General features: G+C 35.5%; 1 protein-coding gene across 1 annotated transcript; it reads right to left on the reverse strand.

The window, feature by feature from the left end:
• Window positions 1-13,044: 13,044 nt before the first annotated feature.
• LOC144971973 (uncharacterized) lies at window positions 13,045-18,885 on the reverse strand. The gene is made up of 2 exons (XM_078913051.1): window positions 18,765-18,885; window positions 13,045-14,197 (listed from the first exon to the last, which is right to left on the reverse strand). Exons 1-2 carry the CDS (start codon window positions 18,798-18,800, stop codon window positions 13,262-13,264), a joined length of 972 nt encoding a protein of 323 aa, XP_078769177.1. The 5' UTR covers window positions 18,801-18,885; the 3' UTR covers window positions 13,045-13,261.
• Window positions 18,886-19,789: the final 904 nt, after the last annotated feature.

A 19,789-nucleotide genomic window follows, 5' to 3' on the forward strand; every position in this document is an offset into this window, starting at 1 on the left:
CAACACTACTACTACTACACTACTACTACTACTACTACTACTACTACTACTACTACTACTACTACTACTACTAACTACTACTACTACTACTATACTACTACTACACTACTACACTACTACTACTGCTTACTAGTACTACTTAAAACGCCACTACTACTGCTTTTACTATACTATATATTATTATTATTATATTATTATTATTATTATTCTATTATCATTTTATTATTATTATTATTATTATTTATTATTATTATTATATTATTATTATTATTATTATTATTATTATATTCTTCTTCTTCTTCTTCTTCTTCTTCTTCTTCTTCTTCTTCTTCTTCTCTTCTTCTTCTTCTCTTCTCTTCTTCTTCTCTTCTTCTTCTTCTTCTTCTTCTTCTTCTTCTTCTTCTTCTTCTTCTTCTTTCTTCTTCTTCTTCTTCTTCTTCTTCTTCTTCTCTTCTTATTATTATTATTATTATTATTATTATTATTATTATTATTATTATTATTATTATTATTATTATTATTATTATCAGAAGTGTGGGTCAGGAAAAGGCAAGCCTCGTCTGAACGCCGGGTTGGATCATCCTTCGTCTGGTCCCTATCCTGTTGCTGTTCCAGCCCGATTGTATCCAAGCTGGTATCACCTTCAGGATCCTGCACGACGGCAACGTGCTGATCCGGTAGCAGGAGAAACTGGGAAGATATAGAAACAACGCTTAGCAAAGACACCACGGCCATGAAAAGGTATTTTGACAGGTGGTATTTAAAAATGAATACGACAAAAACAGTTGCAACTGCATTTCATCTTAACAACAGGGAATCAAAACGAAAACTGATGATCAAGATTGATGACACAACACTACCAACTGATCAAAATCCAAAATACCTCGGAGTGACACTGGATAGACGGCTGACCTATAGAACCCATCTTGAGGGTACAGCAAGAAAGATAGGGAAACGAAATTGTCTACTCAGAAAACTGGCAGGAACAACATGGGGAGCATCGCAAACTCTTCTCAGAACATCAACCCTGGCCCTTTGCTACAGTGTGGCAGAATATTGTGCTCCTGTTTGGACGAGAAGTGCCCAAACAAACCTTGTTGATGTGAAACTAAGAGACTCGATGCGAATAGTAACTGGATGCCTGAAATCAACTCCAACACAATGGCTGCCAGTCATGAGCGCTATAGCACCACCCCACTAATTGAGGAGAGAGGATGCAACACAGAAATGGATATCCAGAGCTGAAGAAGATAGTGGAACTCCTCTGCAAACCATATACAAAACTGCGCCCCAACATCAAGACTAAAATCTCGTTCACCTTTCTACCTATCAAAGAAAGAAAACTACAACACGCAAGAAACCTGGTGCGAGGAATGGAAAAGGAATAAACCAACAGGAGGGGAACTAATTGAAGATCCCTGTAAAAGTCTCCCAGGTCTACAGGATCAACCAAGAAAATACTGGGTAGTTGCAAATAGACTACGGTCAAAACATACAAGAACAGCTGCCAACATGCACAAATTATGGGGGCTCCAAGAATCACCAACATGCCCAAAGTGCAACCAAGCACCACAAGATGCAAACCACCTCGTACTAGATTGCCCAGAGACAAAACTTGAAGGGGGATTTGAAACCATCAACAAATGTGATGATGACTTCAGAACCTGGATTGATACCTTGAACATAGAAGTGTAGGCGAACGATACTATTATTATTATTATATTATTATTATTATTATTATTATTATTATTATTATTATTATTATTATTATTATTTATTATATTATTATTATTTATTATTATTATTATTATTATTATTATTATTATTATTATTATTATTATATATCATTTTTCATTTTATACCCGAGTGCGATGAGAAATGTGAATAAAAAACTTTTCCCAAGGACTCAACTATGCGTCGCTCAGAGCGGTACTCGAACCCATGACTTTCTGATTCGAAGACTATTGTTATACCACTAGACCACATAGCACACAGAGCACTTTTCGATTACAAGACCAGATAACCCAGTACGAATCTTTGTCCGAGCATTATTGGGATCAGTCTCAGAGAAAAGCATGTTTCATTCATATTGTTCAATTCTTTCAAAGCAGGCGCTTTTATCTATAACAAAATAGTCTATACCACGCACGATAATAAAATAGTACTGTAAACTATCGGTCTGGATAAATACGTGATGACTTGAAATTCGTAGACAGGCGACTTTCATTATTTACAGTGATTTCCTCCATCTTTATTCTGATTTTCAGATAATATCCGTGGCCACAGATGACCCTGTAAATAATGTGTTTATTGGTATAAAGTTTATTAGTTTTAAAAACTTTGAAAGTACAATTGCGACGGGGCAATGCTGTGACAAGATGGATATGACGGCTGGTAGCTGTGAGCCTCACCGCTGTGATACGATGTTTGTACCCTGTGTTAGACACATCTCAAGCTCTGTTTGTGACGTGGTCGATGAATGGGAAACAATTAAACCACCCATTTACAACAATGATAGCTTTAATTTTCCACAGCTAACCGGAATTCTGATGAGGGACATTCCATACGTCAATGAAACCATCAATGTGACAATAACAGCGGTGGAAATACCCGATTTGGGTGAGACCGGTGAAAACAACGATATTGCTGAGTTTACATTTGAAATTGATTGGCTGGATCCTTTTATGCACTCACCGCCAATTTTTAAAGAAATGTCTCTCACATCCACCCGCGCTACGCTGGTTGTTAGCGTGTTCTCACAGTGTAATTCCAATTACTATCAGAATGACTGCTCCGTTTGGTGCAAACCTAAACCAGACGCATATACCTGCTTAAAAGACGGTTCCATTAAGTGTTTGCCTGGATGGGATGATCCTGAACTGTGTGGTATAACGACGACTTCAACCACAACCGAAAGCACGACGAGATCAACAACAGCGGCAACAACTACCACAACAACGACAATCACAACTACGTTAGCAACTTCACCCACGACGACCCCACAAGTCTTTTTGGAGTCGGGGAGTTCAACTCAGAATTATTCTGCAACGCCTCCAGGAGACAGTTTTAACGCTTATAATGTGCCCTTAGAAATTGTCGCAGTGGTTCTGGCTGTTTTGGTGATAATTGTTGGATGTGCGGTTTGTATGGTCAGGAGGAAAAAAATAATCCTAGAGATCAACAGAACCAAACCCGCAGAATAATCAGAATATGACGCAATCTTAAGTAATTTTAAGAGGGAGAAGCGAGCCGGTCTGGGTTTTCAATTAATGATTTTCACCTATGTGTACTTATTTGCAGGTCTGATAACCCGATTGGTTATCGGCTGATTGTTCAAATTGAAATATACTATATCCTCAAACCAACGGAAATTTTAAAAAAGCAACAACAACAAAAAATAATTTTAAAAAAAACAATAAAAAAAAAACAACAAAAAACGAAAAACAAACCAAAACAAAAACATTGTCCATTATATCAATGTTAAAACAAGCCCAGAATCGCGTCAGCTTATCTACCCTGCAAATATTATTGTGTACGTCGATTTTTACCAATTGAAAAAAAAAAAGAAAATTTAAATCTTTTATATATAGACATGACAATTACTCATTGCAGTTAAATAAAAAGTGTCCATATCAACATAGAAAATGTGCTTAGGTATATTTGACATTTTCTCCCACCATTCATTCAGCGCTTCATAAACTTTTAAAAAATGACATTTAGATAAATTGTCTGATAATGTTCCATAACAACATTATTTTTGGTGCCATTTAGCACAGCTTCTACTACTGTATTGCCTCAGTTTCTGTTTAGTTGAAGGAACTATTTTTTTCTTCTGTTGCTCCTTTTTGCTTTGTTTTTGTCCTTTCTTTCTTGGTTCCTTCAAAGATTATCATCATTTCTTTTCGGTTAGCTGTGCATTCGTATCAACATAATTCCACTTCCTCTTTACAGACTGGGCATTGTCCTTTGCGTATTTAAATATTATCATAAGTTTCAAATTTATTTTTAAAATGACAATTTACTTAGTATGTCATGAATGTTAAATTTGTGGCCATAAACTCCTTTGAGGTCTTCAGTCGACTTCATCTTGACAAAACTCTCAAACCTGGGACTGCGAGTCTTGGGTTTGAGAGTTTTTCCAAGATGGTGGCCATATAAATCGCTCGATATTTCTGGCCACATTTTTAAATACGCGTCATTCCAGAATACGACAGTTAACTGGTTAAATACATATGTTATCGCTTTAAACGTGGTGTTGGATTGTTCATTATCAAAATATCTCTTTATTACTACTATTTTCATCACGTTTTAACAAACAGTTTTTCATTTACTGTCAACTGAAATTTGTCAACTGAATTTTGACGCTCACTATATAAGACTATTGTTTATAATACGAGTAATATAGCAGACTAATACAGAAGATCATTTTTGCGCTCTCATGAATAAAAAAAGAAAAAGAAAAAAGTCCCAGACTATGTGGAAAATAAAGGACTGTGGTCCCTTATATTTTTGATTTCTTTCATTTTAAAATTCAATTTCTTTTTTTTTCTTTCGATATCAAATTTATCGGATCAAAGTCGCTGACGAGCTTCCAAATACCATGCACAATGTAAAGCAAATACCTGGTCGATTAAAGCTTCGACTCTGTCGCGGCAAAGTGGGCTAGGACCAGACTTGTCTACTTGGAATTGTAAAAATTCGTAATTTTTAGGAGATAAAAATCGTTGTCGCTGTAGTTGACTTTAAAGATCAATAGTTTACCATTGTCAGCATTAAATAACACTTTATATTTCTTAAAATTATGTAGTCCGGCATCAACTTCGTTTTCAACAAGTTTTAATGACTTTGAGATACTCATGAAATTTTGAAATTGGAGTCAAAATTTCCTAATTCTACGAATTTTTCGTAATAGTGGGCAGATCTTACTAGGGCGTATTTGCTCAAAGGTATACAGCGCATTAGAAAATTAACTTCGGTACCTGCTGTAAAAATACGAGGAACAGAAAGGGAGTACCGCTGATTCACGCCGGGTGCTGGATGTAACGTCGAATGTCATATTGATTAAAGTTCAAGATCTGTATTTTAATATAAATTACTCTATATTAATGATAAAGTGGTGTGCGCTTTGCATGAGACATCCTTGCATCCTTTTGTCAACAGTCGGCATGGTTAGAGAGTTGGGCTCCAACGACCTATCTCAAGAATGCTTTGATATTGTTGTTGGCTCCTATAAAATCGCCAACAAAGGAAATTGTGTAATAACTTTTGACATCTAATGGAATTCATTAATAATTCGTAATTTCAGTGGAGCAATAAAATGGTAATCCCTTTGCCTCCGACTTTACCGCTCTCTTTTGAATTCGACAATTTGCTGATATACACACCTGTAAGGCCAATTTGCTGAGAGTAATAAGAATCAAGACCACTGAGATGCTGTTTCTGCTTTGATCTTGTGCGACTCAGTGGCCCCGTAGTATGACATGAGCTACCGGACCTGTAAATCTCTAGTTTGAGTTCCAGTCTAGGCGGTGCAAAGTTACGTCCTTGGTAAAGGCTCTTTAATCACATTCTTTCACTGAATTCTTATGTAAAATGAGTACTTATTCTGTAACAGAGTGGTCGCTGTTGAAAAACAGTAACATCGCCATAGAGGCCTAATGTCACGCCCTATTGTTGGCTTAGGATCACTTGTCAAGTGTGTTGTTCTCAATTGCTGGCTATATAAAAGTCAGGGGCGTGGCTCTATTGGTTCAAATGGTGCCTGGCACCACATCCATGTTTTAAATATGGATAACAGCATTTTAAAAAATATATAAAACTGAGAAATGGTATATATCGCCTTTTATCAACAGTGCGAAACAGACTCCCTTTCTGTCACAACGCCTTCTACCCACGCTTTTCTCCCGATTCACACAGTCCGTTGATGACTGTCAGCGACTGTGTACCATGGCTGAGCGAGTGACTGGATTTCCCCACTCCCCACTCAAACGATTGCAAGGTGCGGATTTTCGCTGGCACCATTGAAGGCTATTACTATTGTGTGCCACTAGTGTTGCCACATTGAATACCTGAGAAAATGGCTCGAATTTTTACCATCTTCACATACGAGAAAAAACCCGCCTCAGGTGCCGAGACATTTTTGCTCCAACTCTGTTGGACTGGGGAATAATAGCTAATTTGGGTCATTTACGTCATAGTCATAATATGGTAACTTCGACCATCTTATTTTATGAATCCGATTATTAACATTCATTTGTTTCTCTCCTCTAGTCGTATTTGTATATTTAATTTATTCTATTATTTTATTATTAATTATTATTATTATTATTATTATATATTATTATTATTATTATTATTATTATTATTATTATTATTATTATTATTATTATTATTATTATTATTATTATTATTATATCATCATTATTATTGTTATTATTATTATTATTATATTATTATTATATTATTATTATTATTATTATTATTATTATTATTATTATTATATTATCATTATCATTATCATTATCATCATCATCATCATCATCATCATCATCATCATCATCCTCATCATCATCATCATTATTATTATTATTATTGCTGCAAAAATTGATATGAAGGAATGTGAACGAGTTAAATCAAACATTTCTTGATGTGATGCTATAGATAGTATGCAGATGACGTCACTCAGGCCTTTGTTATTGTTTTTGCCATCCGCGTTTGTGAGTTGTTCTCACTAAACTGTATTAACCAGACTATAAAAGTTCATGGTTACACAGAGTTTGTGTGTTGGTCCGTTATACTTCCGGATGGCAATGTTGTGAACTCCTTGGCCAAGCGCATTCTATGTATATGCTAAATGCATGATCTTCGCGTGAATATGCGTGTTTGACTTTGTGTGTGTGTGTGTGTGTGTGCGCGCGTTCATCACACACACACACACACACACACACACACAGATAGAGATAGAGAGAGAGAGAGAGAGAGAGAGAGAGAGAGAGAGAGAGAGAGAAGAGAGAGAAGATCGATCTTGTATGGTGTCATGTTTGATTTCCGAAGTGGAATGGGGTTGTTTCATGACGTACTTACAGTACTCTTTTAATAGGCTATGGGCTGTTTACATTCTTACGCTTTGCAAGTTTTGAAATGACCCTTTGTTTGATTGACATTCAATGTCTGCATGTGTCCTTTAGCCATTTCCCTCAGTGTCCAAACTCCAATCAATATATTCGTTCGTGATTTCTATAAACAAACTATTGAAAAGATTTGCAGAGATAGAAACATCACCATGCAAATTTACTTTACAAGTATGTAAGTTTTTTTTTCTTTCTTTTATATTTACAAATGAAGCATGTGTAAGTCATTTTCGTCTGGCACCACTTTATACTGTAAGCACGCCACGCCGCTGATAAAAGTTCAGGATTATTATCAGGAAGGAAACGTTCTGAACTACACATTAGTTTTACAGTTAACTACAAAATTGACATGAAACGCTTCAGTTTGTTTGATGTATTGTTCCTAAAAAGTTTACTATGTGACATGGACGACTCAAAATCAAAGAGTTGCTCTGACACTGGAATATCAATACCCTCCAAAGGAAACTATAACATTGAATTTGAGTTTTGACACTGACTCAAAATATCAATGTTGCCCAGTTAGTTTCATTGTTTAGATGCCTTTTGCAACAAAAGTCAAAATGTGTATCTGGTGATCGTCACATGGGCAACTGATGTGATCTTGTGGTATGACACTCACTTTCAGACTTTGTATAACCCTTGTTCAAAATCCGCTATGGACGGTGCAAAGTTTGGTAGTTGGAAAGGTCTCATTACTCATACTATTCAGGTGTCATTTGAGTACTTTGCAGGTACCATCATTGCCGCCGTCGACAAAAATTGTGATAGCGACGGAGGTTCGTGATCCGTGCTACATAGGTGTTGAGCATTACTGTTGGCTTGGGATCCATTTTAAAGCGCATTGAGCACGTTTACTGGATATTCCGTTATAAATCTTTTCTTACGGGGGTAAAATAAGACGATATAGATAATATGTGATTCTTACATGCTCGCTTTTTTTAAATTCCGGAAGTGTCCTCAATCGCTGCACAAGCTTGCTACTGCGCATTGGGAACAACGTTCGAATTCCAAAACGCAAGAGCGTAAAACACGTGCTTCTAATTCCGACCGCTCACTTTCCATAACAAATTATAGAAAATATAACCATAAGCATATGATTGTTAGGTGGCTTAAGAAGGACATACTCATAAATATTCAATCACGCATCAAATGTTGTTTATTTATTGATATACGAAAAAAAAGGTAAAATTTATTAAAAATTACCCTCGATCTATTTTTAGACCACGGTGAAGTTAATTATTCAAAATTAATGCGATTGTCTGAACAAAACGAGAAATATTTGGACCCTGATTTTCAGAATAATTTAGACATATATTATGACAAATGTAGCTAATATAGAAATTTCATTTGTGGATGTTTGTTTTCACTAAAAGTGTCTTATCTACATTGTAATAATAATTATTATTGTTGTTGTTACCATAATAATAATAATAATGACAATAATGATGATGATAGTAATAATGTTAATAATAATAATAATAATAATAATAATAATAATAATAATAATAATAATAATAATAATAATAATAATAATATATTATTATTATTATTATTATTATTATTATTATTATAATGCGCAATAATGGTATCAATAATTATAATAATAATAATAATAATAATAATAATAATAATAATAATAATAATATAATAATAGTAATGAATGATGATGATATATAATAATAATAATAATAATAATAATAATAATAATAATAATAATAATAATAATAATAATAATGATAATAATAATAATAATAATCTCAGGTTAAGTATCTCCTATTTTCCCAAAATAAGCCATATCCGATATTCCTCAGTTTGCTGCACTGCACTGCAGATAACTGACGCCTGATTCATTTCAATGTTTCCTCGACATAAATTCTAATTAAATTAATAATTTTAAGAATGCCATTGGTAAAGAGCCTAACAACATAATATTTGATTTTGACGGATAATGTAATAAGACATTGGATATGATTGTATTTTGTTTATCAATTATTTGAAACCTCTTGCATGTACCAGTTGGACATTCTAAATGAATGTTAATAGAGTTAATTATAATACGAATATTGAATACGACACTTATTTATGTATTAGATATTTAATTTTCAATATTATCAATTAATTGACATTACATACTATTTACACAATTGATAAGTTGTATCTATGCATAAAAGTTACACAGAGCATTTAAAGGTTTTTAGAACCTATTAGCTCTTAAACGATGTGATATGATGCGATACGATACGACAATGCGACAGAAACTCACATTCTCTAGAGATTCACTCTATAGCTCAATGAAGCCCCCAAGCAGTCCATTGCATTCTTGGCATCAGAACAACAATGAATAGATACCCATCCGAAAGTTTTGTTCTTCAAACTTTGAAAATCAATCTTGACTTTCTTCAACAAAATCTTCTTGTTTCTCGTGCATCTTTCCCCCATTAATGTCGCTTTAGGGGCCCAAACATGTGAAGGCTGGAGAGTGTCCGATTTTGACTGTGATAATCAAATAATCCAGTAGATTATTTTTTTGCTTGACAGTCTCCATCAGACCATACCATGAGGTGTATCCGGGCCCACCGTCTTGTTGACACTGATCCATAAAGTTTTCGGGAAACTTCTACTATGCCAAGGTTGTGTTTTTTTTTTGTTAATAATTTCATTTTTTGGAATCCATTTGGCACAAACTTTCCGATACACCAACATGACATGGCAAATTTCATAATCTATTTTTTTTTTAAGATATGTAAAAGTGTGGTTTGAAACAGTGCCAGGGAAAGCAAGATAAAAAAATATAAGGAAAAAATAATTTAAAAATCAGTCTGCGAATCAGGTAACCTCTGTGGTGTAATAATAGCACGTCTGGCCGATAATCTGAGGTTCGATCCCCAGTAGAGGCAAGTTTTGTGACTTTTTTTTCTTATATTATTCTTTCTTGCTTTGTCTGGTACTATTTCATACACACTTTTCAGATCTTCATCTTACACCAGTGTCTGCTCCCTAATTTGCCACTTTGATGAATAGTCCAGTAGATTATTTTAAAAGATTTTTAAAATTTCAAATCTTTAGAATCTTTAGTCTCCCATCACATTTGAGAATCACGACAATTCGAATATTTGACCCCTGGCCAACCAGATTAGGGTACGTTTTATAGAGTTGTACGACCGTCTTTGATACAAGAACATTATTGATAAATCTGAGATTTAGGCATCACATTCTAACTCTACTATGTTTTGGGAATGTCATAATCAATTACAGAAGGTTTTCTTCATTTTGTAAATTAAAGTAGATAACAGCTCTTACCTTCAGCTTTGAAAATTCTGTGATCATCTTTACAATATATCGTTTAACATTGCGTCAATTTATGGTGTTGACACTTTACAAGGAAGACGATTAAATATTCTAGTTTTCTGCGTTTTCAGAAAGAAGAACAAAGGGATTATCGGTTAAAAAGTTACGCCCATTTTCCGGGTTTTTTTTCTTCTTGGACATACCTACGTCCCCCGTACAACATTAAAAATTAAACATCTTTTCCCTCTTGATTATTTTTAAATTTAAGTAGAGCCATGAATTACTTGTTAAATATGCGTAAAACTCATAAACAAAATAATGAATGAGGCACAGTATGAGGCATTGCTGAGCTCAGCTTAGCTCTTGTTCACCATAAACTCAGTGTACGGTTGTCGACCCGATAAGCGAGTGGTTTTCCTTGATCATGAATTTGTAATGGGAATGATAAAAACAAATTAGGCTAATTGTCCACCCTACTCCTCAAATTTCAATTGTAAAAATAGGCATACAGAGGCATGAATATCAAATAAATAAATGAAAACAAAATATACAAATATATATGAAAACAAATAAATAGTAATAATAGATAAATGTCACAAAATAAAAAATTTTAATGAATGAAAAGATAAATAAAAATGAATAAACAAACGAAGACGTAGATAGATAACAAATACTTCACCCTTTTTGTGGTATTGAAAAAAGTCATTCAAACCCGCTTACAATGTTATCGAAACGAATTTGTTTCGATGTCGAATTTGGATTGGAAGGGACGTAACTATAGTTATGTTTACTATTCTTCTTCTTATTCGTTTTGTAGAAACCTCAAATCTGAGGACCGAAATACATTTGTTTTTTTTGTTTTTTAAATAAAGAATTAGAAGAAAAAAATGATGAAGGATAGTTGAACATGTCTTATAGTATAGGAGATGGGTAGTAGATATCGGGGTGGGTGTTTGTTCTTCATGGGAGTATCGTCATCCGATATGTTTGTCCTCTACTCGGTCTGGAGATTTTCTTAATGGTTTCTGGGTAATGTAAATTATGTTGCTGCTCGAAGATCGAAGAAATAAATAACAATGCGAAATTGAATGTATGCTTCCACTTAATATACGAAAACAGATAAAATGGACGTTTAGGGTTTCCCCTTATTCAACAAAACAGGATGAATGAAACACTAAAGACGAATGAGATAATGTGGTAGTGGCGTTATTAAGATTCACTACCACGTTATCTTATTCGTTTTTAGTATTTCATTAATCCTGTTTTGTTGTTAAAGGGGAAAACCGAAACGTCCATTTAATCATTTTTCGTATATTGAATTGAAGTTAACATTCAATTTCACATTGTTATTTATTTAATGGTTTCTGGGAAATCGACTTCAATTCTGAAGATACTCAAGGCCCAGGCTTTTAACCAGTGGTGAAGATTTAATTTGGAAATGTTAAATTTGGTTTGGATCATAACGGATTTAATTTTGAAACATCGTATTTGTTGTGGGAAACGTTTGAATTTAGATTGGAAATGACACTGACATTTATCATTGTGACAAATTTAATTTAAATCTATTGAATTTAGTTACAATTGTACGAATTTGAGTTGAAAGCTTTGAATTTGGAAATACGACAGAATTTTGTCTGGAAAAGTTGCACAAATTTATAAGCATTTAAAATCGAAATTTGGTCTACATAGTAGGGGGAATTAGGCTAATACCGTGCAAATTCGGATTGAAAGCATGAAAATTTGCATACAGGTTACCAAGATCCATAAAAAAAAACAATCTGTTATAGAACCACTCTGGTAATCAATCTTAACGTTTGGGTTTAAGGCCTTAGATTTTCCCTTTTACAGCGGTATTAAACAAGGGAAATAACCGAGTAAATACATATATGTTCTTCATATTCATTGTGTGTGTGTGTGTGTGGGGGGGGGGGGATATATGACAGATGCTATAGAACCACTCTCGCATTTTATCATTCATTGCGTTTTTAGCACTTTTATTTTTCCCTATACAGTATTACTTATCCAAGGAAAATAACCACGAGAATACAATGTGCTACAGACAATGAACGTTTCGGGTACAAACCCTTCTTCAGCAAAAGGAACGTTGAAAACATAAAACAAAATATAGTAAGAATTGTAGCGTGTGTATTACTGGGAAGTTGAAGCATGGTGGTTGTATAAAAAAATGAGACGTTAGTGTGGTGTTATCCAGTTGATATACTTAAAACGTGTCCCATCAGTCCGTGCAAGAAGTTCTTTTTGCCAGTCGGTCCATGGACTCGGGGTTTATCCCGGTTCCTATAGCATGAAACAGACAACAGCAATTGCTTGAGACCCTTTTCATAGGACGCTAGTCTATCGCAGAGTACTTTCCACCAGATATAACAGACCCAGTTACCCAATCACTGCTGGGTGGACTTGAAGGTCAGGGAAAACAATTTCGACTGCACCCGGGATCGATCTCGGTCCCTTTGTGTGTGAAGCGAGTGCTCTACCAATTGAGCTATCTTGACCCCCAACTGTCATCGTCTGACCAAAATAGGCTATAAAAACAAGTAAAATGATAATCACAGTATTTTTGGAAAGAAAAACTAATTAGGGGGAGGAAAGAAGAAACACTGTGGGGTTTTTAAAGCATCATCGTTTGTATTCCTATTATTTTACCACAAGGGGCATGGCACATATTATGATTTCTTCATTCTGAGATTTGTCATCATCCCATTGCCGTTGAGGAGAATGAAGAAAAACTGTTTTGATTCTGGGCTCATTGACATAAACTAAACTAACCACCGCCCGCCCTTTCCACAAGTATATCAACTACTTGTGATATGATCATACCATAATCAGTTTATGGTCTGTTTATCAACCGCAGTGACTTGTGACTTTCTTTTCTTTATCTTAATCATAGAAAACATCCCACCAAGAACCACCAATATGCTCAATGCCCCGATTGAAGTCCAAATAGCGATATTCGTTGTTTTATCCACTTTCTCTCTTCCATTGGAGCCAGCTGGTGTGCTTGAATAATTCTGATTAAGATGTCTTGATTTTTGAGAAATTTGTAAGGTAGTTGCTTTTGATAATGTCACAAGTGGATTTACCTTTGTTGAGGTTGCTTTTGTGGCTAACACTGTAGGCACTGTCGTTGATATTGTCAAAGCTTTGAACGAAGTTGAGGTCAAAACGTCTTGTAAGCAAGTGTAGTTCCCTGGTTGCTCTTCGCAATATACAGAGCAGTCGGCTGAGTAGTAATTTAAGTTACATTGTGATAAAACATCGAGAACCAGTTGACCTCGAGTATCGTTGAGAACAAATCTCCGAAATAATGGCGGGGTGTTAAATATAGGATCCTGCCAATCGATGACAAATTGAAAGTTTGCGATGTCTTTGTCCATGCCGGTTTGGCCGAATTCAGGCGTTTCCACGGCTTTTACTGTAACTGTGATGGGACGAGGTGTGAATTGTACTGACGCAGAGAGAAATCTAGATACCTGATTATCCGCATTGCCTAATTTTTCTGGAAATTCAAAGCTGTCAGTGTTGTACATAGATGGTGTTTTGGTGTCTTTGATGACGGCACACGGGTTGCTTGGGTTGCTAGTGCCACAGGGTATGAAGGCTGTGTCACAAAGGTTGGGGGTACAACTACCAGCCGTAAGATTCGGTTTGTCACAGCATTGTCCTGTGGCAATTGTACTTTCAAAGTTTCTGAAGTGAATAAATTTGACACCAATAAACACATTTTTAGTTGGTAGGGTCGGGATGGCTAAATATGTTGACTGAAAAGAAAAAAATTAAAAGAAACAAGTAAGTTGAATATGGTGAATTTGTTTTATTGTGCAGTTAAAATTGTGTGCTCCTAATCTCTGTCACATTATATATATATATATATATATATATATATATATATATATATATATATATATATATATATAACCCACTTATTATATCGATTGGGGTTCCAATACCCAAGTTGAGTAAAACTCCCAAGAAGATGATCCCGGGTGACGTTGAGATTTTTGTTCTCACCCCATCCAGCAGTGATTTGGTAGCTTGATCTGTTATAACTGGCGGAAAGTACTTTGCAAAAGACTAGCGTGTTTTCCAAAGGGTGGGAAGCAATTATCGTTGTCCGTTTCACGCTACAGAAATCGAGATAAACTCCGGCTCCATGGTCCTAATGGCTCTGAAGGACTACTAATATTATCAACTCGGGTTTTTAAAAATATTTTTAAAGCATAATAAAAGGGAGTATGACCAACGGGTGAAAAGATTCATCAAATAAGGTGACAGAATGATGGGACAAAGTAATGGACGGACAATATGATTCAACAGTCGTGACGTCACTTCCCTCGTAATGACGCATTGTAACTGATTCTAAACTATCGGAACAATGGCGGACGCCCTTATGAAATACTTCTCCGACGAGCATAAAAGTGCATCAAGAGGAAAAAAACATTATAAATCTGATCATGTTTTAACTCTTATACATTCTGATCACATAACATGTGAAAAACTTCTAGCCGGGATGAAGAATAAAAAGTACCGATTTTCTTTCTTTAGAATCAAGCTGCTCGTTGCTGGGCAGAATATTGAATCCTATTGAAGCTTAAATGAAAAACAAAACTTAAATACAGACGTTTCATGACTGGATATCAAAGTGACAAATTAGTAGTGCCGCGTTGAAGACCGGTCTGGACCGGCGGTCCCACGGTCTTTTAGCTGTGAACCGGAGACCGGTCCCATAGGGGAAGACCGGCGGCGGTCCTCACTTCTTATCACCTTCGGTCTCGCGCCATAGCCTACTACTTCCCCAGCGATTCGTTGCCTTCGGTTGCCTATCTTCCACCAATCACCACCCATCCCACTTAATTAATCGCACCCACCCCCCTTTGCCATACACTAAACGACACAGACGACCATACAGGCAGACGGCCACCAACCTCCACTCCGCAAACCGCCCTTTCGTGTGTGAGATGGGGGGAACAGGAGGCGCACGCCTTGGACGATTCCATTATACGGGGTAAATTTCAAAATTTACTACACCATAATGATCGCAATGACAATGATCTATGGTGAAGGCATGACCCCTCTTCTCTAATGGGTTATTGTTTGAAATGTATGTGACTACTAAAGATGTGTGTGTTTGTGTGTGTGTGTGTGTGTGTGTGTGTGTCGAACCTAGCAAGTAGCAAATCCGATTTTTTGTTTTCTTTTGTCCATCTCTTGTCACCACTCCTTTCTATCGCAGTGTTGTCATTTAAAATAATACAATAATATTAAAATTTCGTTTGGTGTTTTTACTAATCAAATAATATGAGTTTCATTAGTTTCTTCCTTCCAAAAAACCCAGTTATAACGTCTGAATTTTAAAAAAGTCCAATAGAATATTTGGGGACCCCGATAGCTCAGTTGATAGAGCACTCTCTTTATACGCAAAGGGCCAGAGATCGATCCCGGGTGCAGTCGATTTTTTTCTGAATCCCTGTCTACTCAGCAATGAATGGGTAGCTGAGTTTGTTAGATCTGGCGAAAAGTCGCCATCGACCCCTCTTATTACCTCATCCACCCCCTCTTATTATAACTTCACGTCTCTCTCTTACTCTTCAATGCTCGCTGCCCTCTAATGTGTGTGTGTGTGGGGGGGGGGTAGGAGTTGCGTGTGTGTATCAACGCCACGAACAACTCGATCAACGCCTTGGGCGATGCCATTATCTCCGTTAATGGGGATAAATTTCAAATTTTATTAAATTATCGAAGTAACAATGAAGTACGGTGAGCAAATAAAGAAGGCATCACCACTCTTCTCTAATTAGGTTACAATTTGAAATGATTGTGACTACTCCGTGTGTTTTACTCCTGTAGACCACGGTTTTCATCGTGTAGCGGTCTTTAACGGTTCAAGAATGAACGATCCCACGGTCTCAAAGGTCAAACCGGTTCGAATTTCCAACAGTCTCTCAGGAATGTTCAATGTCGAAAAGGACCGGTCCTAGGACCGGCCCTTGCGGTCTTCATTTCACAAGGACCGTAGGACCGTGGTCCTTAAGCTTGCCAAGGACCGCCCCGCACTACAAATTAGGGCGTAGGCACCGGTGTGAGATAAATGAGTGAATGAAACAGTGCCAGAAAGCAGAGAGAAAAATACAAGAAAAATACAAGAATAAATCCAGAAAAAAGAGAATAATCATTGAAAGCCTCTGGACTGTAATGGTAGAACGTTTGACTGGTAATCAGGAGGTCTGAGGTCCAGAAAGTCCTCCGGCAAGGCAGGTTAATTTTTTAAATAATTATTTTCTTGCATATTTCCTCTGCTTTGACTGGCATTGCTTCTTAAGGAAGAAAAAAGGAGATTTTGATCGTAACGCATTCTGAGGGATGGTGGAGAGAAAGAAAGAGAGAGAGAGAGAGAGAGAGAGAGAGAGAGAGAGAGAGAGAAAGAAAGAAAGAAAGAGAGAGAGAGAGAGAGAAAGAGAGAGAGAGAGAGAGAGAGAGAGAGAGAGAGAGAGAGAGAGAGAGAGAGAGAGAGAGAGAGAGAGAGAGAGGTAGACAAAATATAGATAGGTAGACAAATAGGTAGATAGATAGATATCGACATACAGACTACATAGATGCTAAGGAAATAATTCACAGTCATCTTTTATCCTCATTTTTCTCTCCCTTCCAATATTTTGTTCACAAATTGTAATTATAATTCACAATAGTATAATATAATTTCTATTTTAAAACAATATCCCGATCTAGTGAAGGAAATCCATCACTCATTCAATTCAAGGTAAATATTATGATGTTTATGTTTTGTCTGCATTACAATGTTACATTGCCGGTATTTTATACGTTTAACTTAAATATGAAAATATCAAACAGTGATCACGTCACATCATTGAGTATTTAACTGTCGTAAGACAAGTATTTTAAAAACTACAAGAAGTCCCAGGTTTGACAGTTTTTGCCAAGATAAAATTCATTTAAATCTATCGATATTCGAAAGATGAGTTTTCTGGCCAAATTTTTAAATACGTGTCTTTCCAGAGTATGACAGAGAAATGGTTAAAACCAGTTTACTGCCGAACTCTGGAAAGACACGTATTTAAAAATTTGGCCAGAAAGCTCGTCCTTCAAATATTGATCGATGATATGACGTGATCACAATTTGATATTTTCCCAGTGAACAAAGAATTTGCTTTTCCACTTTCATCCTCATATTATAATACGCTTGATTTAAGTGTGAATGAGTACATTACTAGAAGGAGTAATGGATACTGTAATAGTACTAGAAAGAATGCATAACAAGAGATTTGTACGGTGTCTCATTCTGAAATGCATTGAGTAAAGAGGATTCATGAAATCGCTCTATATAAATGTTATATACTTGTTTAATTACATGCAAGTGTTTGGGGAAAAACCTGCTTTTATTTAGGTAAAAAACTAGTTAGGCAATCCCATTTATGTTTTTAACAACATTGTTGTTATGCCATGGCAATTGGATTCAATAGCCTGATGTCACGTCGCCCAGCAACGACGGCAATCGTGGTTCTAAACAAAGAAAATCAGTACTTTTTATTCTTCATGCTGGCTAGAATTTTTCATATGTCTTGTGATCAGAATGTATAAAAGTCAAAACATGATCATATTTATTATGTTTTTCTCCTCTGGATACGCTTTTGTGCTGTTGGAGAAATATTTCATAAGGGCGTCCGCCGTTTCGATAGTTTAGAGCCAGTTACTAAGTTACCATGCGTCATTACGAGGGAAGTGACGACATGACTATTGAAGCGTATTGAAAGCATTTTACTTTTTTATACCCAAGATAAGAGCGACATTCAATTGTATTTTTGTAAATTTTAAAATTGATGAGGTTGATCCCCACTAATCTGTGAAATCAAAATTAGACAAAAGCATAAAACACATGACGACTCAGTAAAAAAAACACTCAATGGACAAAGGATTCGTGTACTTATTTGCAGGTCTGATAACTCAATTTGTTGTGGTCTCACTGTTGTAAAGGAAATACAGTACTTTAATCCAACGAAAAATATTGTCCATTACGGTACTACAATGTTAAAACGGACCCATAATCGTATCTGGATATCAGACCTACACAATATGTTCACGTCGATTCAAAATATTTTACGATAGAATGTTAAAGGTGTTGGAAAAATCCGTAATATTTTGCATTTTTTGATTAAAGGAAAACCCAAACTTATTAGATTGAAGTTTTATAAAACTTTTCTTTTTTCAGATCTATTTTACTTTGAATAGCAACATTTTCATTAGCTCCTTCTAGATCAGAAGCTTGGATACTGACAAGTCTCAAACTATCACTTTTACCATGTTGACACTCACTATAAAACAAAGTATTAGAAATGGAACGGCCCTCATCTTGATGAGGACAAGGACCAGATAAAAAAGAGAACAAAATCCAAACAAAAGAAACTTCAAAATGTCTTCGAGATACAAGCAATCTGAATATGAATTCACTGCTTTCGTTGTCTTTTATATCCTATTCTCATGCCTTGTTTTTGGCAGAAGCAAGAGCTGTCAGATTGTTATACTACTATATCATAATAATATCATATCATTGGTAGGAAAAGGAGTAAAACCTTTACCCAGTTGGCCTGAAAACTCGTCCAAAAATCGACCCTCATTTTGTCAAAAAACCTTTCAAACTAGTATTTTTTTCTGACCAAATATTTAAATACTCCTCTATTCAGAGTGCGGCAGTTAACTGGTTTAACACATTTGCTGGAAACGTGAGAGGAGTAATTAAAAACAGTCATATATCAAAGCATACATGCCATAGCATTCATGACTTTGAATTTTTTATTACAAAAATCCTATCATTAAACTGGGTGATTTTCTTGCAGGATGTATCGTGATTATCAATACCAATTTTATTGGGTTTTTTTTTAGAAAGCATAGAGTTAATTATATTTTAGCTTTTCAAAAAACTACTGTCTATGTTTTAACTAGGAAGAATCAACAATAAATACCTGGTATTTTATCCTGTAAAGTGTACTTCCGACTGGAATCTTCCTTAGTTGAAATTACTTTACCCAGTAAATGATAACGTTGTTGATTTACAATGGGAGACAACAATCATCAATTATTTGATAATAGATAATGTCAGATATATCGCAAACAACATCGATAAATTAGTCGCTTCCACTTCATTGTTAGAGGAAACTCAGAACAATTTGACATTGTCAACTCGCATCAGGGTGCTACCCTAATTGTCAAATTGATCGATTTTTAAGTTTAAAGCGAACTTGGTTCGTTTGATTAAGGGGAAGGGGTTTGATATACTACCCTACTCATCCCCCCCCCCCCAAAAAAAAAAAAAACCCACAAAAAAAAAAAACAAAAACAAA

The sequence above is a fragment of the Berghia stephanieae genome, chromosome 4 (genome assembly GCF_034508935.2).
Source record: "Berghia stephanieae isolate SIO BIC M18660-M18661 chromosome 4, UCSD_Bste_1.3, whole genome shotgun sequence".
Lineage (NCBI taxonomy): Eukaryota > Metazoa > Mollusca > Gastropoda > Nudibranchia > Aeolidiidae > Berghia > Berghia stephanieae.

Bases quoted from the DNA above. Each gene is read 5' to 3' on its own strand.
- LOC144971973 (XM_078913051.1), bottom strand. From the start codon at position 18,800: ATGAGGGCCGTTCCATTTCTAATACTTTGTTTTATA. The intron at 14,198-18,764 runs GTGAGTGTCAAC...TTTTCTTTTCAG, and splicing joins TTCTAATACTTTGTTTTATA to TCAACATATTTAGCCATCCC.